This window comes from Bombus vosnesenskii, unplaced genomic scaffold (genome assembly GCF_011952255.1).
Source record: "Bombus vosnesenskii isolate JDL3184/JDL3185 unplaced genomic scaffold, Bvos_JDL3184-5_v1.1 scf7180000013264, whole genome shotgun sequence".
Lineage (NCBI taxonomy): Eukaryota > Metazoa > Arthropoda > Insecta > Hymenoptera > Apidae > Bombus > Bombus vosnesenskii.
Window position 1 is genome coordinate 300058 of NW_022882924.1, and position 24617 is coordinate 324674.

Here is a 24617-nt window from a genome sequence, read left to right on the forward strand (position 1 = left end):
CGCGACATTTATCGATGTTTCCAATATATTTGGTTCGTTTTCTTGCGTAATATCATTGATGGCAATTTATGATGGAAAATGGGATTTATAGTATAAATTCTATAATATATAAAAGTTGATATTCCGAGAAAGTACCTCTACCAGCGTGTCTAATTTAAAAGAATTACTCAAGTATCCTATATTGCTTATTTTCATATACCGTTACTCCTACTAATTAAATTGGTAAATGAATCTGTACTGCGTCAACATTTGTTCGCGTTATACGACAATTCTAACTAAATAGCGTGGTAATTTGTCGGAATAACGAATCGACGCTAAAAACGGTGACGTACGTATTTGGAATTTTGAAGAACAGCGAGGATGAAGAAGAACTTGCGTTTCCATTAAGACGAATGATTAAATAGAAAACTATTTGATTTGAATCGGGTGGGAACAGAGCAGAACGGACATGAAACCGAATGTATCGAATTTAATTAAAAATGTCGATCGTAATTTTATAAAATATACGTAATTGTCGGAAATACCGTGACTACAAATTTTATCACCGTAACAAAGTCTTTTCGACGTTCTTCGGTTAAGAAACATACTTCACCTTCTCGACAAAACACAGTGTGTATATCGATCGATCGTTCGTGTATACGATACAGTGTCTATAGATATATCGTACTCTCGCTACCTAAGAGGTTTAAGGGTTCTATTCTACGTTGTTCCTCGCTCGCACTTTCCGTACTCCTGTACCACACGTGTGCAAACCTTTAGCAAATAGATAGACTGGAACTAATCTAACCAACTTACAGCGACACGATACCCTCGATACTGTATACACGATACTGTATCTCGATGAAAATGAATTCTCAACTCTCTTCTCTTGCACTTTGCCGATATTTTTTCTACTTTTTTGTGCTCAAATCCAGAATTACCATGATTACGTGACACGTAGTCCGATAGGTACGTTAAATCTGTCGAGTGTGTTTCGAAAAGAATAATCGTAGCGATTAATACGACAGATGTAACATTTGGACAGAAAATACCTTGTTGGAGGTACCACCTGTTTTATCAAACTTTATATTGCATTACTACGTAAAAGTTTATGCTAGTTGTTTATGTTCGACTTAATTTATAATATAATTACAGGCTAAAGTACGTTGTGTAATATAAAAATATGTCTCGAAAATTACAAGAAGTATAATCCCGGTAGAATAGAAATATATATATATATAAAGTGTGTTATAAAGCGCGATTCTTTTATACGGAGTCGCGTTTAAGCGTAGTTGAGATGTAACGAGCGAGTCTTGTAACACCAAAGGAGAGGCAATAAACTGCTACTGCTATTTCACGTGTTTAAATGGGAATTGCAAATTGTAATTAGAAGCTGAAACACAGAGATGTCTTCTACGTATTTCTTAAATGCAATTAACGCGTCATAAACTTGGAAAAACACTCGGGACCAGACTAGAATTTAATATTACGAAATGCACTCGCTTTAAAGCCTACATTAGGACTCGTATAATATCTTTAAGTTGCAATAATCTCGCGCGAAACACATTTAACGTGAAATTTATGAAATGGTTGAAAACCCTTTTATTAACCATCTCGAGCTTCTATTTACGTATTCGTATCGAATTAAATCTCAAAGAGTAATCCAATTGTCTGCATTAGCTAATTTGGATATCGAAATTGTCAAATCTGTGAATTGCTAGAACAGTTGGTTTTTTTAATGGTATATTTTAATTTTATAATTTACAAGTACTTTTATATAAAGTCCCGCAAATTTGGAGCTCAATTTGTAAATAACAAAGTATCGAATGAAAAAGTACCACAAGTAGGAGATACCAGTAAATGAACACAAATAATTACACAAACAGATTTTTTATTATTCAAGTGCCAAGATCTTCAACTCTGTTACTTACGTCATCTGCTACATTGGCATGTTAATTATTCGTAAATATAATTTAACGCGTACGATGTGGGCCCAAATTTGGGATAGGATTAGGAAATTGACAGAAGGTTCCTCCACTTGCAAAGATAAGTCGAAAATGTAAATTTCGCTTAGGTCTTTAAAGCGCCTCGTTCCCAGAGGAATGAAATTCGAACATGTTTAGCCTATTCGACAAATTTTCAAATTCGATTTTCTCAAAAACGAATTTTTCCACGTAGTTTTGTTATTCTTGAGCTTCGTTCTATCCCGAATTACAGAATTTTTCTGAATTCATCGCGAATTTAGGCCCGCGGTGTATAGGAAAAAGAAAGAAGAGAAAAGTAACTATCGATTCTAAAATTGCCTATATTTCACGCTTCGGAATTTGTCGAGCTCGTAGCATCTCGAAGATCTATAGTCATTATCGAGCATTATTCTCGCACATGCGAATCGTAAAAAACATAAAAAATACCATATGATGGAGAAACGTTGCCGAAATTGTGTATTTCCGGTACATATGTTTAATTAAAAATTCGCATCTTGTGATCTTTTAAATATTTAAGAATCTTGGAAATTTATATCTCCTACGTACGAGTTATTTAGATTAATTACAATATAAGATAGCATATACTCATCTGTTCCAGGTATAAAGTTCTAAAGGTATAAAAGTATAAAGCAGTCGTTTTCAAAGTAAATGTAGTAAGTCGATGAACTTCTAATTTACGCAAATACGCGATACTGCAGCTCGATTGGTTTAATTATGACCACGACGGAGATCCAGAGTACCGATTACCTTTAGCATTTACCCTAACAATGTTACACCGCCGCTTCCGTAATTACTCAAAGCTTATCGCTCGTTTCATTAGGTTCGACTCGAGTTCGAAACCGCCGGTTCAAGGTTATTCAGAGAGTAATCAGAAACTCGCTGGCGGGAAGCTACGCGAAGGATATTGCTCCGCGTACTTGGTGGTCGAGTCCCGAATTGCTTGTACGGGAACTTTCCAATTAAAATGCAAATTTTCACCTCGTCGCGATTCGGCCAACGATTGCTTCTCCGTTTCCTCGATAAAGTCGCTGACATCTTTGATCGATTTGCTCGAAATATTAAAGGATGCGTTGTTATACTCGACGGCAGAACCGTTATTTAATCGGATATGATATGCGAGAAAAGGAAACGAGATAAAATTTGTCGAGCTGTGTAAGTATCGATTTGCTCTTTCGATTTCCCCGAAAATTGCTACACATTTTACTCGAGATTTTAATCGCGAATTTATGCTGGCCGGCGTACCTTTCCGATCTCGCGTATAACACGTGCTACGATAACGGATATTTTTAAAGCTTATTATCGAAATTACTATTACGTTTTAAGCGGTATTCTAAACGCGTTAAACGGAATAAAATTACGTAGACCAGAGATTTCGAACGGAAGCTGCTCTCTGAGCGAAATCAAATGCCAAACTCCAGACTATCAATTCATTTATGTAGTAGATTCATGGAGCGCAGCTATTCAACGCGTCACGCGCGATTGTATACGATTTTATCAGTCGCGTTGCAGAGTTCAATACCGGCGCGAGTCGACGTGACAAGAAAGCTAGACTTCACCATCCAAGGTTTTGCTCGGCCGGTTGTTCGATTTCGGCTTTCAGCGAGAACAAGTTCTCGTCAAGATTTAACTCCGGCTGTGATTTACGATTTAACCGTGCGACCGATTCGACCAGTCGATTTCAATTTCAATAGCTTCGTCTTTAGCTCAACTTTGATAGACTTGCGCAAAAATGACGACTTTTGGTTACCCACTTTAACGGTAACTTAGGCTTGGAAAGCCGTTTATCCAACGATTATGTACAAACCACTTTTTAACGAAGCGATATTAACTCGTGGTAATTTCATATTCACTCGTTATAAATAACAAATTTTTTAAGAATCTTCCACTTTTCAGCAATTTTCTCCACTCGAAACTTGCTTACGATAACATCATTCCACGTTATATCCTATAAAATTACGTTATATACTCTTGCGTATTTTATCAAAATTTGCGCACGAACGATTCTTTATTTAATCATCTATCGTTCGTTATATCAAACCGCGCCATGTATGAACATTCGTATTTAAATAAAACCGTTAGTCGATAAAACAGAACGATATATCTAGATCGAACGAGAACTTGTAATTACGATCGTCTTCTTCTGATCTTCTTCTCCTACACTTTGCTTGGCTGAATTTATGTGACTTTTACTTCCACGCGTATCCTCGTAGTCGTCCTTATCGGTGCTCGAACTTACAACGCTAAACGTTCGATAAAGGTTGAACTCTGTTCGCGACGACGCTAGACAGGCTGCGATACGCGTGCAGGTGGAAATTTAACGGGTCTCGTAACCGAAACGAGAGTGGAAAACAGGTCGGAAAAGAAACAGGAAGAAGCCGGAATCGATCGACGCGACGGCGACATATCGGGTAACTCCGTGGGCGCCATTGTTTCGGTTTAACAGCAAGCGAAATATACCGAGAGACGCTTCCAATTCTAACAAAGGGAAGCAACGAAACAGCTGCGAATTGAGAGTTGCAGTTGACTGCGTGCGAGAGTCGGGGAAATTATATTCTGATTATAATCGAACTTTGTGTCGTTTAATGAGAGCGATCTGTATTATTCGATCGTTAATTAAATCGTTCGAAGATCAGCCAATACGTCGTACTTCCATCAGTGATACGTATTTATAGCAGAAAACGATGTATATTACGCTGCTTAATCGGAATACAAGTGCACGGAACCAACGTACAAATCCTTAGCGAGATGGTTCTCGTTGAAAAAATTACCACGTTCTTTCATCCAGCGAAAAGAGTTGGAGAAATTTCAGAGCGAACGAAGACGATACTATATCTTCTAGATACTCGTTCGATTTGCTGCATTTCGCTATCGCATAGGAAATCTCGGAAACACGCAAAAATTTGAAATTCCTTCTACGACCGTCCACGGGCGCGTCAGCGAATAGATAGTAGCGAATTGTGCACGTGCACGGCCCGTACTCCGCTATACCGAACAACCACCTATTGTACCACGGGAACGAGTTGTCCTGAATGGGCGACATTCTGCTCGATTTATCCTGAATTTATAGCACGCCTATCTGCCAAGTGTCGACGCTCGCTATCCCACCATCGCAATCGGTCAATTACATTCAACGAGCGACGAGTAAAAATAGAAAGTAACAATGAGCGAGGGCTTTCGATTCACCGTACGTTGTTTGAAATCCAGCTTTTAATATTGTCGTTGATCGCTCCAATAACAAATAAAACATTGCTTGGAAATGTAAGAAAGCGACGTATCTTTTGAAAACTTCGCATTACAACATAATCTTTTGCTACATTTGATCGTGCTATATCCTTGATATATCGTGATATATCCGTAACGATATCATCAAACGTTCAGATTTTAAAAAGGTCGAAGCAAATTTTAACTCTGCCGACCAGGTCGAACGATGAATTACGATACAAGTTACGATCAGCCGACTAGAAAGAGCGTCGGGGAAGCAAGAAACCGAAGTCAGGCTTTCCAGCCACGGATGGAATCGAACGAGAGCGCGATTTCGCGCGCTCCGTCGCTCCGTCCTATGGCAATCCGATACCGATAGCAACACAGTTCCTATTCAACTGCCGCTCGTTCATTATTCTTTTATCCCGGAAACGTGGTATTTTAAAACAAAAACCGCCGACGTCGATCGCGAGCAACGGATAAAAGAAGAGACGAGCAGAAGGGCCAGAATTATGGTTGTCGAATGAAAGTGCGTTTCTTTTTCTCTCCTTTCCGCCTCTGTTTTTTTTTTCTTCTCTTTTTTGTCGTTTTACCAACAATCTAAATTCTACCGGCTCTTTCGAGCAGTCTCCTTTCTCGCGAGTGCTAAACTCTTTTCAAGCGCAATTTTTTCTTCGGCCCTTGCTTAATTAAAAATTGCACCGGCAATTTGCGATTACGAGCCAATCGCCCTGCTAGAGAACACTTTACGATTCGACGTTACGACGTCGATTTAGCTGGAAAATCCTTGATCGTTGCTGTCGTGTCCCGCGAAATTCAAAGAGGTCTTTAAAATCGTAGAGGAAGAGGGAGAAGAAAAAGGAGAGAGAGAGAGAGAGAGAGAGAGATAAGGGCTTTAGAGGGCTTATAGAGGGAGCTGTTTCACGTTTGAATCTCGCCTTATCGCCGGAGAGTGTTTTTATTGTCGTTATATTTCCTTTGTTTTCTTTGCCCCTTTGTTCCACGGCCTTTGGATTTTGCACTCGCATCAAGGGCGTCGTTTTCCTACCGACGGTTCTCTTTATTTCGCGAATTCTCTAAACAAAAAAAGGATCTTTCGATCCGGTAATCGATGAACGTGTATTCAGATCTCTCGACGGCCTTGGAGCGTTTTTTCTATTAGGAGAAATGCTCTACGGTAGACGCGTTAATTGCGATTAATTTCAGATTTTCTTTTGATAACGTTTGAAATAATTTTGTCATCTGTCATACGCGTGATACTTCCTAACTTCCTAAATCTAACGTTCACGCATCTCACGCAACATTGGCAATTTCCTGCGCTTCCGTGGATTTGCAGCGAGCGAGAACTCGTTATCGAACTCCTTAACAACGACCAATCAGGGAAACTGGCGCGCTACTCGAACTCGCGCATCCAAAATACCACCGAATAAGATCACCATAGAATCGAGTTCAAACATTCAACAGATCCTTGCCTCTCTGTCATCCCTTTGAAACCGAGCATCCGCCATCCCTTCTGTCTCATTTCGCGTTTAATTTCGTATTCGAGGGTTCATTTGCTGCGTTGAATGGCCGTATAAGTACTATTCGAGTTGTCGTTTAGCCCGTTCAAGTATCTCCCTCGAAGCAGGTCAGTTTTTTCTTCCTTTTCTCTTTTCGCGTCTCTGTTATCTCGGCGTTTCGTCCTCGATAGCAACAAGCTATAGTATTTTGCCAGCGTATAAATAGCTTCGAGAAAGCTTTAACAAACGCTGTTTGTCGAACGCCCATAAAAGACGTACGCGTATGTATCGGAGCAAGAAACGAGCTTGCATTTTTTCGTTGCAGCATATAGGAATAAATTCCGATTGGTTACGACGACTCCGATCTGATCTATCCCGAAGGGATAATCTCACATCGAACGGCAAAGATATTCTCGTCTAACGTCGAACGGATTAGGACGATGATGATTCAGCCTCGATCGCTTTCGTCTCGTCTCAAAGAGAATTTTCATCGATCGTTAAAAAGCCACGCATAAGGAGCAACGTATCACGGTGGCGATTCTATCGTGTAATTTCCCAGTTTGTGACGCGTAGACGCGGTGTAAACCTAGTTTCTCCAACAAGCAGGACGACTAGGTCCTCGAAGCTGGTCGCTTTAACCGTTGGTTAATCATCTTGCGAATATTTCACCGAGCAATTTTCCCGTTGAATAACGGCCAAAGGGAACTTCGGATTGCATCAACGCCGAGCGCTTTTCTCTTTTCGATCCCTTTAAACCATGGTGAAAAATCTGCGAGCTACGTTATCTTGGTTAAAGCGTTATCCGAATAACGTATATTCGAATTTTCGGACGTACAGTCTTTGAAACAGACCTAGAATCACTGATTGTAGAATGTCTATCTCTACGAGCTACAAATTAGCCTCGTATCATCGCTATTTACTCATTTTTTAACATAATATATACATAATATATACACGCGTAACATATTTGTCCCATTAAGAGCGAAAGAGTTAAGCGAACCGAATTATAGATTTTGTACGACCGAGGATAAATTTTCAGTTGTACGAATAACTGGATTTCTGGTGTAAAAAGTGGCATGGTTGAGAAAGAGCATGCTATCGGAGTAAACTACTATTGTCCGATGTGAGGCTTGGGAAACCGAGTTTGAAAAAGCTATTATTCCAACTGGCAATTCTTTTTTCTTCTTTACTCTATTCGGTATTTTTTCCAGAGGAAGAATACGAAGAAGTTGTTCTGCATCGATTAGCGATTTCAGCCCGAAAACATATACTGGCCACTGACCGACTTCGAAGTTAAAAGCATCGTTACGGATTTAATATAAGTTGGGAAAGAAGTCCAGTTTTGCTGGTACTCGAAGTAGAAGGAAATAAGACAAACGAGAACGCCGTACTTTCAGCGAAAGGTGGGGAACAAAATCAACCGTAACGACCGAGAACCTTCCAAGACTTTGTTCGAAGAGCGTGGCAACGCTATGCGCGATCGTAATCCCGCTTTTATGCATTTTCAAATTTCTCGATGTTGCGATATGTAATATTCGGTTCGCTAGCGTTGCACGATGTAGATATGATCGTTGATGGCAGAACGGAAACAAAACGAGAAATTATTTATGAGAATGAAGCTTTGTTTTCGAGTAACTGGAAATTGACGATAATTAAATAGTAACTCGCGTGGTAAAAAGATATTACTATCAAAATTAAGACGACGTAAAATATCATCGTATAACAAAATAAAAATAAAAATATCGATGTTACCGTGTATCAATCTGGTCGTATACATGTTCCTATTTACCATAAATAATTCAAGCATAAAAGTAATAAAAATAAAAATAGGGGAGAATGCTTCGCGAAGCACGAAATTAGAAATCTGTTTGCCTAAATCACGGAGGCATTGTAACGTGGTTCCTTTATATGTTTATTAAAAACCTATCTCTCATTTTCCCTATATTATCGTCCTAAAAGAAAACCTCTTTATGATTTAAAGTCGTCCGTGAAATTTGCAAAATTAAAATTCGAACGCGTACGATCGTAAAACGTTCTTTGCCAACAATTAATTACTTTATTGTTCGACGCGCGTTCTGATCAGGATTAAATTTAAAAGAGGCAGGGTTAAATTTATCGATATCGTCGCTACGATTATCGATACTTGCAACACCGACTGACACACAACTGTCCGAAACGTTTCTAGCTGACATTTTTAACCGCCAGGAAAATCGAAATAGCAAAGAAACACTACGTTCGGATAAACGTTGCCTGTAGTAGAACGATTCAGAAATGTTCGATGAAAATGTTTTCCAACGAAGCAGTATCGAACATCGTCTGTCGAGGAAAACAGTATTCGCCGGTAAAAAGTATTGGGTCCCCGGATGAGATGTAAGATGAGAGACCAAATATACCACGGTCCAATTTTGTCTTTACAAAAATCTCTTAATCGTAAGATTACCCGGTAGATGGTGATACACCCGGTAAGAAGCTAGCGAAAAACCATGCGTATTTTATTCGACAAAATGCCAATTCTATGAAAGTTTTCAAATTTTCTTACGAACTTTCCGAACCGAATTCGATGTGGTAGAACTTCGCTTATTTGAATTCGTCGAAGGGTGAACAGTTCATATACATATATATATATATACGTAACTGGAGTTTGTTGATTCTCCTCTCTACTACCTATGATTTTTCGTTGAAATAACACAAGTTCACGTTCGGACAAATGAATTCGATCGATAGAACTTCGTTTAATCGGACATTAATCGCAGTTACTATAAACTAAATTACACAGTAAGTGCTTCATTCTCGCGGAATTTCTCTGTCTCTTGATACATCGTTGCTAAAAATGTGTTCTATCGTTTTTACAGATGCGAGAATTAAAATCCACCCGACTCCAGTTACATCGCTTTTGTAAAAATTTGTACATGCGTGGTTGAGAGATTATACGATTAGAAAATTATTCGGTTAACGAATTAGAAGCGTTAAAATGTAATAAAACGAGAAAAAATATTTTAGTTAACAAAGTGAAGAGAAACTTACCGAGTACACCAAGACGAAAATTAATAGAAACGACGATAAGACGACCATAAGCAGCCAACGCAGTGCCGTCGAAGGAATTTCCAGCGCCCCATGAATAGGAATCACCGTGAATTAGAAGAAGGGCTGGTAATAAGTCTGGGGTACTACCTGCAACGTTGGATCGTTATCGTTAATCGCTTTATCTACGGCTACAAGAATTTCTGGTTATTCGTCGAATGTTGGACGCTGTAACAAAATTGGAGAGAAAAGATTAGAATGAGACTGCCTTTCCTTTATGCGAGAATATTATTACGAGAAAATAAAATAAATACGTAAAATACCGTAGGTTCTAAAACTGGTTAAAAATACGAAGAAAGCCAAACTCGTCGTATGATAAAGATTCGTGCGTAGGTATATACGTATATCGGTAATTCCATTATTGTACAATTTTTCCATGATTAACACTTTCCTTTTTTTTTATTTTTTTATTTTTTTATTTTTTTTTTTTTGATTCGAATACGAGAAAAGGAAACGTACGTAAACGAGAAGTATTTTCCTCGCGAGCTCTCAGTTTCGCAATTTTTTCCATTTCCACGGGCAGGTCTGTGTTTTAAACGTGGAATAAAAATAACGCAACTGCCCGATCGGACGAAATTTTTCCTAGCTTCTCCTGGTCCGATATTTTTCGACGAAATAAAACCTGGTTAAATTCGATGGAGGTACAGAGGCGTACGTCCATTGTCGATAAAAATTTATAAACGTCGAGCGATTGCGCGGCAAAAGAATCGATTTTCAACATTGACATAATCATAGCGTTTTAATTTCATTCGTTAAACCTTTCGCAAGCTGCTGTTATCCAACGTTAGAATAAAACAATATAGTGGAATCATAGTTGCCCGTGTTATATTACCTCCGTGTAACGAGCTTACAACTATTCTATACTTAAGACTATACTATGCAATAGAACAGAGTATTTGAATATCGCTATCGTTAGTGTTATTATCAACGTTATTATCACTACCGTCTGCATGAAATTTACGAAGCCGCCAGAGTACCATACAGACGCTGTCTGGTAAGGTCTTGTTAGGAAACAGCAGCATTCAACGAGCGAACAACGTAGACGCGGGAATCGATAATCATCGATAGCACTAAGAATTGATTGTTCGCGTGGTAATACAGCCACGTGTATTCGTATATGTATATGTATATTTGATATTCGATATTCGATATTCGATATTCGATACGCATGCGCCCAAATAGTATGCAAATATCATAGTAGAAAATATAAGTAACTTCGGTGGAGGGTTAATCGTAATTTTTATCACTGTATAATCTCCGCGCGGTATTCGATTGTCAGTTATTATTTTCATTTGTTCGAATTTTTTCGCAGAGTATACGATAACCGCCGAAAGATTTCTGATCTGAAACACCTCGACAAAAGTTTTTAGAAGCCCCGTGTTGTACATTGGATATTTTCGATAAATAGCTTCGTACATTTTCGTCATTCGGTGGATATTTAAATCATCGGTATTCATTGGCTACTGTTAATATTCAATGGTAATATTGTAATTTATCGAATCAATATTCATCGATGAAATCCATATTTATCGGTGCTGTGGAATATTGATTTTTGAATAATTTAGTAATCCCACGAACTAATATTTCACGCATCCGATTATTAATTATGTAAAAATTCCATACCCAGTTTCGAAATAATCCACTGTCCGAAGAACAGAAAGCAAGAATGAAACAATTTATAAATCGTTTTTCATTGTTGCGCTCATTTCGTCTCTTTCCCCTAAATCTTTCACGATTTTTCATAATTAAGCAAATATCATTTGCAGTAATTACCTACTGTATATTACTAATAACTTTAATGTACGCCTTTTACATTTTTTATTGTTATTATTATTATTTGTTTATTATTATCGAAAGTGGATAACGGACATCTTCAAATGGAAAAAATTAAAACGTGTACAAATGTTTCGTTTATTAATAATTATTCGTTTATTAAATTATTTACTTTCGTAAATTGCAAACGCAATAATTTAAAACAATTTAAAAATGAACACGGCTTGAAACGATAAACTTTACCATAAAGTTAAAATATAATCTCCACGTTTCGCGATAAGTGTCGAATAACAAAATTTGCATATACTTTCCGGGGTAAAAGGACGAGAAAGAGGACGAGCGAAGCAAGATTTAAACATGTAGCACATCATAGGAAAGAAGTACCTTGTCGCGTGGTAGTTTCCTGTAAAGTATTTAATAACGGTTAGCGTAAGGGTGCAACAACAACTTTAATTTAGAAAATACAGTCGAGCAATTAAGTTAAAAGCTAGCCAAGCACTCAGGTGCAATTGCGAATAACGTACAGAGTTTCTTCACTCTCGTAACGAATCACAAGCAACCAAATATTGTCCGGCTTTCCAATTTATAAATGGATAGTGCTAGAAAACCATTATGGAGTGCCACGTACGATCGAGTTATCGAACACGTCGTTGTACATACATCGGTTGAAAACTGTGGAAAATATAATGCTACGTACTGCTGAAACGCCGTACGAACGTTAACGCAAATAAAGTGATCGTTTGTATCGTTATTTTCAGACACTTTCTTAAGGTAATGTCTCTTTCCGTGCATACAATTTTATTTTCACATGTAAAAATAACACATTTTTACTACAGATATATCGCATTTTACCATGAAGAAGACAATTCGGAAAACGTGTTTCTCGAACGATCTTCGCATCTTTTGACAAACTAAACTAAAGTTTTTCAGTCGTACGTCGCTTTTATAGCAAAGGCGTAATACATAAAGTACGAGTTTAAAGTATGTACATCGTATTTGACGAATGATCTTCCTGAATCTTTGCTGTTTGCGTCATAAAGTAAACCACGATCGGATGAATTATCGTTTAGATTATGAAAATAATGAGAAATAAATTCAACGCGGGCTTTCGTGCATTCGCGACAACCGATAAATAGATATGCAAAAATGTATAAAAATCTGCAAAGATACAAAAGTACGTAAAACATCAAAAATGAGTAGGGAGCATACGTTATTATTATTGAAAATCCTGTGGCTGTTTTCAAATTTGAAAATAAAAGCTCGTCCGCGCAGTATCTCGACGGTATTTAGATATAATAAAACGGATCTTCCCCGATACGTTCGAGGCGTATTGATTTTTTTCTGTACAACGATCTAAACGTGAAAACGTGGATAACGCTGCCATATGGATAAGAAGCAGATTTGCCAGAAAGATCAATTTTTTATGAAGGCCGATTACCATTTACGTTCGTAAACGGCAGAGGGAATAGGCTGGAGAACTTTGTATTATATCGTTACTCCACGGTCCAAGTTACGCTCACTCCACTCCCTGAGGACGAATCAGCACGTTCGCGATTCATGAAATCACATAATTGTCCATGAACGAGCCACGACGCTCCTACCGTAGCACTATAAGCGATGGCGAACAAGACGAGACGTCCACCTGTTGCAAAATCTGACATGACACTGCGCTATCGTGCCAGACCGGACAGATAGATGACTAAACCGAGCCACTATCAACGTATCCTCTATCCGATAAACCAGAGATCGTATCTTGGATAAATTTACCGGTGATCCGACATTTTGCATTACCTCTGACATCTGCACCGCCTAATCTACCCTTATCGCGGTTCGGAACATCTGATCGCGCATTACCCTCCACTGTGTTTGCGAATCGAAATTTTACCAGATGCGTTATGTTATCCGAATCGATGCTGCGTGGATGTTAAACGTTGCTTTTCAACACTTTTTCCAGCTTTCTAACTTTGGAGATTTGTATAGCGTAAGGATACTCAACGAATCAACGAAACTTAATATTCTAATGTACATTCGTTTGTCGCAATTTATTTACAACAATATGCTCCCATTAATTAAAACGTGAGAAACTAACGATCGGTATCAGGCATCTCGGAGTTTATAAGTTTTCGATATTTTCAAAAGTTTCGTGTCGCGAAAATAGAACGTTTAAAAACAGTTCGCAAGACACGAAATTGCGTATACAGGCTCGGAGCTTTATTTTCTTTCGTTTCGAGTTAGACAAATACAACGTCGAATTATTTTACCGTGTAGGACTGTGTAGATATTGCGTGTATACGTGCTTTGTTTACATTTTAGATGTATACATTTTTTTTTTGTGTAGATCGTTGATCTGTGTACCTGTTTGTACCACCGGTCTGTGCGCTCCCCGCCCCTGTCCCCACCACTTTGGAAGTTGCTCAGCGAAACTAAGATACAAGGAGTCATTCAGTCGTCTCCTTTCGTACCGACAACGTGGATCGCGTTGCGTCAGGTTTGTAACGTATTCTGATCTATCGGTGGCGTCGGTTCTTCGTTACTATCGTTACTGTCATTGCTATCGTTTAATTAATACCCTTTCCTTATTTATTTTAAACGATACTGTTACCGGTAGCTTCCATCGTAAGCTTTCGTAATAAAACTTGAGTTTGATTGTGTTTCTATTTAATTATTTTTATACATTTAGCGCACGTTTCTGTAGTATTTTCGTAGATGATAAATTAATTGATATTGCAGATATACCGAAGCACTCTCCGCGTTTGATTTTGAGATTTTTCTGTTTCATAAATATTACCAATTAACGTTGCGAAACAAGAAAAATATTCAGTTCCGCTCACGGTTTGTTAAACGCGTTTATATAGAATGGAAGACGATCGAATTTTAGCAGCCCTTCTGGCTACTGCTTCGTTCTTTTTTTCAGCGCCCCTTATTACTACGTTTATTACTGAAAATACCGCTGTACGAGATATATTCCTTTGTTAGCGCTAACGTTACCATAATTGCGAAAGTACAGAGCTTTATTACGAATGTAATATATATATATAATGTTGCTACGAAGACTTAAACTATGTTTTAAAATCTTTTCGACCGCGATGTTTTCCACCTTTTAACGGTAATGTAGAAAAAGTTGATTCGCGATCATCGCCGCGTTTGTAGCAAAAATACTGCAAAAAATAATTTATGCGCGTATCTTTCGGTTCACTATGTCGCAAGTCACTATGTTGTTGCAGGAAATAACAACAGATACTGTTATAGAGACAAAGCAAGTGATTTTACGATGATCGAGTTTTCTCTTACCTTAGTTATTTCAAATGAAATTTTCAAGTTTTAATTCAGTTTAAATTCAATTACTTAAAATTCATTTACTTAAAATTCTTGCTTTCAATCTTCCTAGTTTCGATCAAAAAGATACAAATGATTCTCTATTTTTGCTCAAATTTAATCAAGAGTAATTTAACGTAATTGCCAATTAGTACTTTATTTTTCATGTATAAAATGTTCTCGTTTCAGAGATGCCTGTTTTTCTTCTTCTTTTTTTTTTTTTTTTTAAGTACCAATCCAATAAATGAGTCTGTTTCAGATTTATCGATTTACAGAAATTTCATTCGAATATATACATTTATATTTCAGGTATTTACAGAAGGTAATTATACATATTTCATAGAATTTCACTAACCTTTCGCAGATTGAATTTGTTTCAAGGTCTTTTAAGGCATCCAACGTCGAGGACTCATACTCCATACAATATCCCTTACCTTTCCTTTTGTCAGATTTAGATTATTACGTAGATAGAGTGGACAGATATTTAGATTTTTACGTAGGTGCGATTTATGGTTAGGTTGGCTACCTTGAGATTGTAATTCAAGTAAGTAGGTAAGGTGTAGGTAGCAAATAGGTTGACACAGTAGTAAGAAGTATGGCATGGTAGTAAAAGCATGACATTGTACAATGTATATATTATGTAGTAAATTCTATACGTCACATATTTTATCTTATTCTCTTGTTCTTTTTGTTCGACTCTTGAATGTAATTAATCGTTATAATTTTTAATCACGATCAATTAGTTAAAAATTTTAATCTACATACATATATATAAAACAATGGCCCATATAGAATTACGATTAGATTAAAATTTAATTTAATTTTTAGATTTCAGGATTCCACGTACCCTAATCAGGTTTCTAGTTTTCGCGTCGGTATTTTTTTCTTTTTATTAAAGCTCGTTTTACCGTTTGTTTTGAACATTGCGCAAAGGCACACCAAAAGGAGTATTTATTCGACGATGAATAAATTTTAGATCTTTTCGCGCAAAAGGAGGGTGGATGGGTCGCGGATAGGGTGGGTCTCCACTCGCAGCACCTCCTCGCAGTGAGACCCGGGCAATCGGTATTATTTTATATATTATAATTACTAATTGTATCGCTATGCAACAAAGCAATTAACCGTATAACTGGTTAATTATATGGCAAGTAATATGAGTTAATTAGCTGCGATCCTGACCGCGCGTTCGTATCAATGCATCTGTCGTATATTACGTTAGCGAAATATAATTTAAATATAATTTAAAAGTGCAACTAGTAATAAGTATTTTTGGTACTTAATGAAGTGTATGTATTCGACATACAAGTTCGTTGCATTCGTATCCTTGAATCTTTTTATCTATAAATCGGATTACAATAAATCGTAAATCTTTTTTTCTTGAGTCTTGATAAAGTCGCAAAAGCCAATAAAGTAAGTATATAGCGATATATTTATGTTATATAAAAGTTCTAATTAAACGGTATTTGCATTGAATTTGTTGGAAACTTCGCGACGCGAAATCCAGAACGTAGAAAAGTCGAACGTACGATTAGCATCCATCGACCGAACGAAACTCGCGGTCGGGGAATTTCCAACCGTCTTGAGATCTTAACGAGAGATCTTGAAGTCGTTACCAGAAGTGGAGGTGCAGCTAGAATTTAAAAATATCCCAAAGGAGAGACGATTCGGGGGGAAACGTAGATCACCTTGGGCTCGCTTCATTACCTTTCACGGTATTGTAAAAAAAGAAATCCAGTCAGGAAAAGGGAATAGAAAGCAAAAAAGAAGGAAGAAGAGCGGAGAACGGGGGATGGGAGAAGTAAAGAGCTTCCCAAGAAGAATTAATTCTCCCGACTTCTGACCTCTTCCATGCACGTCCGCTCGATTTTATCCGACTGCGTCCTTTCAGAAGCGAATGAATCTCGGGGAAATGTGACGTTTTCCAGCCAATGGAAATAACAAATTGCTTTGTGGACAAAAATTTTGCCTCCTTTTTGGTTTAAACCTGCGATTATTATTTATTGATGATCAGTGTCGCAACATTTCACGTAGTATTCGCATCTTTTTCGAGTATTTACAATTGTAATGCGCGTAGAAACAACGCTACACGCGGTAAAGACTAAAACGCGGACATTATCTTCTGTTTATCGTATCAGTTTTCCAAACGATCGCACGCAAGAAGTTTATAGCGTGTAATCGATAGAATTTCTCTAAAAACCACGTCAACGTACTGACATTTCGCAAAATATAAACGATAGGAAGACATCGAATGTACGAACCACGCGGTATTCGCCTGGACTTTTCGTTGAACTTGTTACAGTGATTTCAGTTACATACTATCCCTTAGACGCGTACGATATAAAGAGATTCGTTTCTCTCTAACATCTTGCGCAAAGTCAAAGTGCCGAATTCTTCTCGAAAGACAAGTACTACTCCTAAGCTGTTACCAATCGATTCTTCCGCTTCCTTCGATCCTCTCCTTTTCTTCGTCATCTTCCGTGTGATTCGTCCGTCGTTGACCTTCGAAGTAAACGTCGATCAGACGCGAGGCTACCTCACTCCCGCGGTGCTTGCAGGTTCTTTCTCGTTAATCGAATAATCATCTGCAATGCACTACGGAATTGAAGAAGCAACGCGAAAGTCGTTGAACCAACAGTGCCTTCTGCGTTTCTTCTCTTCCTGTTTCTCTTCTTATCACTCTGTTTAGCGTCCCTTTTTCAAGTCCGTGACCCCCGGCATTCTTGCTCGGTGACGTTCAATTCTGCCGTTACAAATGGAGAGAGGAGGGCAGCAATTTTCACCGGTTTTTCGGATAAGCCCGACGACCTCTCATCCGCTTTCATTCTTTTTTCTTCTTCTTCGTTCCCTTTGATGTCACGGAACGATATTCCCGTGCGCAAGAGGATATGCATGCATTGTCGCGGAGAGATTACACGCAGCACAGTGTGTAACAGTGAGAGTATAGAACAGAGGAGAGGGGGGGAGAGAGAGAGAGAGGAAATATAGTCGAACAGCGCGAGTGGTTAAGCGCTAAAGTTCGCGAAACGAGAATTTTACACTGGCGAATTTGATACGCGTATTTGCGGAAGGTAAAATTAGGCAACCCAGCTAGATACCCTATGCAGAGGGCACGTTCTACTCTTTAGATTTTACATATATCTCTCTTTACGTTCTACTTGGCTTTTAGATATCTTTTCATAACGGAAAAATCACCTTTAATCCTTTGGTTTGCAGTCTTTTTTTTTTTTTTTAGCAACTAGCTAATTCGTTAATCAATCATTTATATACCTGTTCATCGAATTTTACCTATTTTCTGTAATATATCGCACGTAGTAATTGCGTTCTCTGCAACGTACTCGAGTAATGGCGCTATTATCATCGGATCGTTTAAAAAAAAAAAATGTAACCTAATACAAAGATTCGATCGAATTGAAAAATTGGTGGAATCTCGTGCATTCTTACATTTCAAACGATTCAACGTGTAAATCACACGATCGTTATTATTACAATTACATTCTAAATTTTCGTAGTTCTGACTATGGATCGGGTCGTTCTTACCACGTTTTTCCCCCATTCGTTTGTCTCAGTCTCGCTAATGCAGACATTCGACGTCACAACGACGACTCCCTTAATTTACCAAATTTCAGACATCCCCACTTTTTCCCACGTCACGTTAAACGCGTAAACCCTACCGCTCAGCTTTCAGCAGTGGTCCGCTTTAACGCTCGCGTCTCCCCAGGGTTAATCCCTCGTAGTAAAAAGAACGTTATGTTTCGAGAACGGCCTGCACAAAGCGTTATCACTTTTAATTACTCGTTTTCAGCCAGCTCGCCGCGATAACTCGGCCCTTTAACCAGACGCCCGGTCCGCAAAATGCGCTGTCCATTCCTCGCGACCAGCTGAAACGCTTTAAAACATCCCGCTGCCGACGGGTGGTCCTTCAACGTTAAAACGAGACGACACAGCTCGGCGCGGCGCGTCGTTACACGTTGCGACGAAATAACACCAACGAATGTTCGTAACAAGCATTCGAACAAAACGTTTCCGTAATTCACTTTGTTCTCTGTTTTTCGCTATACGATTGAATTCGCGGTGAAATTGACCTGGCTTTTCTAAAGTCGACCATTTACCTGCAAATCTAGTTGCGGAAAATATATTTTCGTCATTTTCAAGGGTATTTCCTCTGCCACCTTGCTACAAATTTTGTTGCGTAAAAATAATACGAAAATATTGTACGTATAAGGAAACTTGTATATACGTGTATATATTTCGGTAGAACTAGTTCGATAGAAGAAGGTTGTCAAAATTCGTGGAATATCTTTATCGCTTGTTCCATGAAAAATTTGTTCTTTCATGCGGAATCGATATTCATCCGAGAAAATTCGCTGCCGCGAGTCTACGGTAGAATTTTTTAATTAAATTTGTCGACGTTCGTCGATCTCAAATGCCGTTATTAAATGAATAACGAGTGCTGTTTCGTTATTCGACTTTTCTACCAATTAACCCATTCCGCTACAAAATGAGGCTTTCTCTTAAATCGTAATTTTAATTATCAAGTGTATCGAGTTTTATTTCTTTCGATCTTTTACTTTTCAAAATATCTTCGTCTCCCATCAGTTTTATTACGACTGAATCTTTTCAGTTACTACAATGTACGATGTTCGTTCCATTTTAAAGTTTGAATTAACTCTCCGTATACGTACGAATTACATTCTGTATAATCTTCTCTATCGTTACCTTTGACAAATGTGCAAGATAGTTTAGAGGCTTGTAGCACTCGCCGAAAAGGGTAACATATATCTAATCGACATAGGTCCGTTATTCATACAACGAACGTAAGTTTTGCGCGACGATCAACGATCTTGGACGAACCAGAAAGAACATTATATTATAATTTTTATATCGCGATACAAGAAGAGTATGTCGTATATCATATATTTTAAAAATAGCAAGTATCGAAAAGCGATTTATTCCTGAGCGACTACACGTTAGTCAGCGCAAAAGACGAATCGCTCCTTTTGATCGCAAACAGCTTCGCTTTGAGCTTCCCAAGCACTTCTGCAGCAATTGCACCAATTACATTTTCCAACAACAAATATTCGTATTCGTGGGACGCGCAACGTCGCTCTGCGAAGGCATAATAATCCAGACAGCGTGAAAATTTAATCCTCCAGTGGCCGAAACTTTACCGGTAACTTGGAAACTGAAACTAGTGCGCGCTTCTTCGTGCTAAATGACACCCGAAGGATCCAGGGGCACTAAGTCAAATTCGATCTTCGCAATAGTTGTAACAGCTGCTGCCTTTTACGGTACTTTGAATTCGTCGTTACGAAACACCGATGGAAACAGTACCTGTAGTTAATTTGTTACGAGGTTGATTCGACGATTATTATCACCGAGCGTGACGAATGTAGTTTGGGAATTCAAGACAATAATAGACAGAACGGAAAGAAATTCTTACGTTTCGGTACACGATTATAGCATAAAAAAAAGTAAGAGACGTAAAAATTAATCAGTCGACGTAATTATTCTCAACTCGTCGTTATGTTTACGCTTTTCCATAATTTAATTACATTCTCAAAGTATACGATCGTATACTTTGTACAATTATAACGACATAATTGCTAAAAGGTATTAACACTTTATTTATTATTAGTGTTCGGTCAAAATCTCAATAACTGTTGGATATCGATAGACTTCAGTCGAAATATAAGGTTTTAGTTATCTGTATAACATTGATATTTTTCGATATTTAGTTTAACGCGAGACGCGATACTTGTGACGCGTGAAATATATGATGGCAGAAAATATAAGTTTATCGATATCAAAGAGTGTAGGAAACGTGATTGGTACTTTCGTTAGGAAGCGTGAAACTGAATTTGGCTAGGAAACTTTCGAGTAGGTTAGCTTGACAAAAATACTCGCAAAAGTGTATTAAAACGTGTACGTATATCTATCAGTGTGTTATTATAGACGTTTCGAGAATTCAGCCACTTGGCCAAGACTTGCTTTTTCGACGAAGAAACGCGAACCGTAACAATCTCGATCCGGAACATCTTCCACTAATGGTCTGATTATTTATTAATATCAACACTTTTATCCGATCAATTTACGCCACGTCTCTGTTATTTCCTCGTTCTCGTCCTCGTGTTTCCAGCAACTCGTACCGAGAGGAATGGGGTGTACTTAAACGACGAGAAGACGATGGCGGTAGAAGAATGGAGAGGTTACGGATAGCTGTATCAAGTATGATGTATTACACGTATAAAGATACTCGTGATAGACTGTTATAGTTTCAGTGCATCGTTTTAAAGTGGCCATTCGAGCAAACGGGTCGGAATTTACGAATTTACATGGTCGTTACACGATGCAGCGAACGGAAAATAGGGCTATAAAAATATTCAGTGCATAGCGGACGATGCAACAACCTCTATCGACATTTTTCTTTTTTCACAGTCCAGATTCGCGACGGTGGACGCTGCAAAAAGATACCGTATCATCGTCGACATCTTTTTAATTTGGTACGTTATGATATTTTTTCGGTTGTATTCGATTTGAACGAAAATATACTTTTGTCGCGTTTCATTCGCTCGTTTCGCTTTAAGAAGCTAAACTTTGCAAACATCCAATATCCTTTTAACTAGCCCGATGTTCGATTGCGAATTTTCAATATCCACGATCGCTAAGAAAATACGAAAAGGCCGATAATTAACGACGCTTCGATACCGTCGCTTGGACTTACGCGTCGAAATTCTCTTTGCCTAATTCCGTGAAACACGGTTCGTGAGCCCAATCCACGAGGATGATTTAATTAGGACGTTCAATTAGAACGCATCAGCGGCTGCCCTTCGAGATTACCAAGCCGCTCAAAGCCCACCAACCCTTCCTTACTTCCGTCTCGCTTTTCCGTTTCACAGAACGCGAACAATCGTGTGTTTCGTAAACGATGAAAGATTTCGGTGAACCGCCAATAGAATTCCACTCTTATCCACTAACAAAATTTTAGAAACACAAGCTACTTTACGGTAACGTTTGATAAACATCGTTGTTTTGCAATGGTTGCAATTTTGGAATATTAACACGGTATAATTGTGTTTTCACGAAATACGAAACTGTTTCACGAATAACGAAGCGAAGATTGGCGCTTCAAAGAAATAGAGATAGCAGATCGCTTTTTGTAAAAAGCTGATTAGCTAACAGTTTTTGCACATATTCCGATATTCCGAAAATGATGCAAAATGGAATAGCGAGACTTTTTAATTTTTCGTCGAACCACTGTGCGACGACATCGACCAGATAAAAATTATATTACTGATTTTAAATCTGTTAGGATTATCGCGATTAGAGATCAAGAACGAACGATGTAATAATACGACTGATGATTATGGGACGGGATAATGGAACGATAAGTACGTTATCCGGTGAGATGAAAAACTGCTTAAAAGAAACGGAAGAAACTAACAAAGTGTTATCCGATCGCATTTCCCAGCTATATCGAACGATACAGCGATGTAGCTTTTTTGTATATATGTACGTGTATATGTGTGTATATCGTATACGTATCCGGAATCGCGCCGAAAACTGAAGCGTAACGTATAGCGTGCGACAGTGATTTTCGTGAAATATTGAATATCTGATTCGCTAAAGCGGTTGTAACTGGTACACGGAAAATTACATAATCCCCGACATTAGCGATAATGTGTTCGACCGTGTCGATTAACGCCCTTGCACGCGTGCTTTTCAACTCGTTACCGCGGTTTCTGCGAATCGTTATCTAATTGGCGAATACTTGAACTACTTTCGCTCATAGAAGTTTCTCAATCTCGAAGATTTTTTTTTTTTTATATGATTTATATGTCGTTGTGGAGACAATTTGTTTCGAACATTAAGATATCGTAGTTGACTGATTACTGTTCGAACACACAATAACCCAGAAAATAATGAAATTTTCTTCGTTTTTGTTTATAGTCTTTTAAATATTTATTACCGTTCGTATACTAAAATATCCTCTAGGTGTAAACATTTATAAAAGCGTCGAAAGAATTCAAATTTTTCGATTTCAATGATCATAATTCCATGGCTGAGAGTAAAACGAAAATCAAGAATAATAAAATTGCGTTGGAAATTTCATTCTGGCGAGAATCAAACTTGAAAACTCGTTTCCAAGAGAATTGAGTTTGAAAATTTGTCGAGTATACCGTATCGGGTTAATTCTTAAGTAAACGCATTTAAATCCAGCTTGCTCGAGAACGAGATTTCAAGCGCAAAAATTTGATTCTGCGTTTTCCACTTATTTTCACACGTAGAGTACCTTGCTGCCAATTGTCCGCTCTTATCTGACCGAGAATTTGTTATATACGCGACAAGTTTTCAAGCTTGATTTCCACCAACACAGAGCTTTCGCTGTAATTTTGTTATTCTTGATTTTCGTTTTATTTCGAGCCATAGAATCTCTCCTCTTCGCTTGTACCTTGAATTTGCACCCACGGCGTGTATATTTAACGTATAATATGCCTAAATGTGCGAAATGAACGTGTGCTTTGGAGCTGAGTGTCATCGGTTTCAGTTTTTTGAGCGGTAAAAGAGACGAAAATAATAATCGACAGGTAGATACAAGCTTGGTTTTACCTGGCTTGAAAATCTTCCCACGTACGTTCTCTCGCGCAGTGGAAAAGATTACGTAACACGAATCGTTCCCTTGGAGCCGCAGCAAACGCATACAGCATCGCCTTTAAAAGACGGTACGATAGGAAACTCGGTCGATTCAGGTTCGTGATCTTTTAAAAATTAACTAGTCCCACCTATGCAAGTATCGCTTTTCGGTCAAACTCGTAAACTTTACAAATTCTCGCAAATTCGACTGAAAAATCGTTCATCTGTAAGAAATACAAATCGATCGCCATCACCGATCGAATAATCAATTCCAATATCAACAAATAGCCATTGGAAATACATTATTTTAATGGATATCGAAACGATTTCGATTCATATGCTGTATCTGTTAACTCTTTCTCAAATATTTTATTCTACGGAAACACCATACTGGACTAAACGTTTCCACGGGTCTTTATTAGCATTAATTTCTTTAGCAATTTTTTAATCTACGCGTATCAATGTTTGCCGTGCAACAACGCAAACAAAATCGAAGCGACGAAAGTGAAGTTCTCGTTGACAAGGCTTATAATACGATTGCAAGGAAAAGCTATTTACAAGTTGAAATTTTAAAGCATCGGAGCTAATAAATAAGTATTATACTCTTTAGGATTGTTAGTTTCTTTTGCGCTGGGTATTCGTAGGCGCGTTATAAATTCGGCTGGACGCATTTACGAAGAGTAGTTTAGAAATATCTTGCAAAGGTATTCGTTGCTGAAATTTCGACCCGAAGAAATACCTCAGGTTCGAGTATCGTTCCTCCTTCAAAGGCATAGCAAAGGAACGTGAACGGGTAGTGGCGATATCGAGGAACCTGTTAATTGGAAGTTAACGTTTCTGACACTAATCGATTAATATTGATCCTGGACAGACCAAGGGAAGCTGGTCTTACCGAACTAAAGGGGGCAAAATTATTCCACCGATCGGATTCACTCTGACGGTTAAACCGATACGATTAAATATTCGCACGAAACACAGTTCCAACGTTTATAATAAAAAATTCATCTTTCAAACATACGTTCTACATTGTCTATGTTTCAGAAGTAATTAAAGTTTTATTATATTCAACCAAGTACACATTGTTTGACCAGTGCTCGATTTTTATTTAAAAAAAAATTGTCGAGGATGAGTAACCTTCGAACGATATTCAGTA

The 24617-nt window shown here is 38.1% G+C and overlaps 1 protein-coding gene across 1 annotated transcript in view; it reads right to left on the reverse strand.

Moving 5' to 3' along the window:
- The window catches only part of LOC117241003 (neuroligin-1-like), a 43195-nt gene that overhangs the window by 10202 nt on the left and 8376 nt on the right, over positions 1 to 24617 (reverse strand). The window contains exon 2 of the mRNA XM_033507007.1: positions 9689 to 9835. Coding sequence (XP_033362898.1) covers positions 9689 to 9835 — 147 coding nt within the window. The remainder of the gene's footprint in view (positions 1 to 9688; positions 9836 to 24617) is intronic.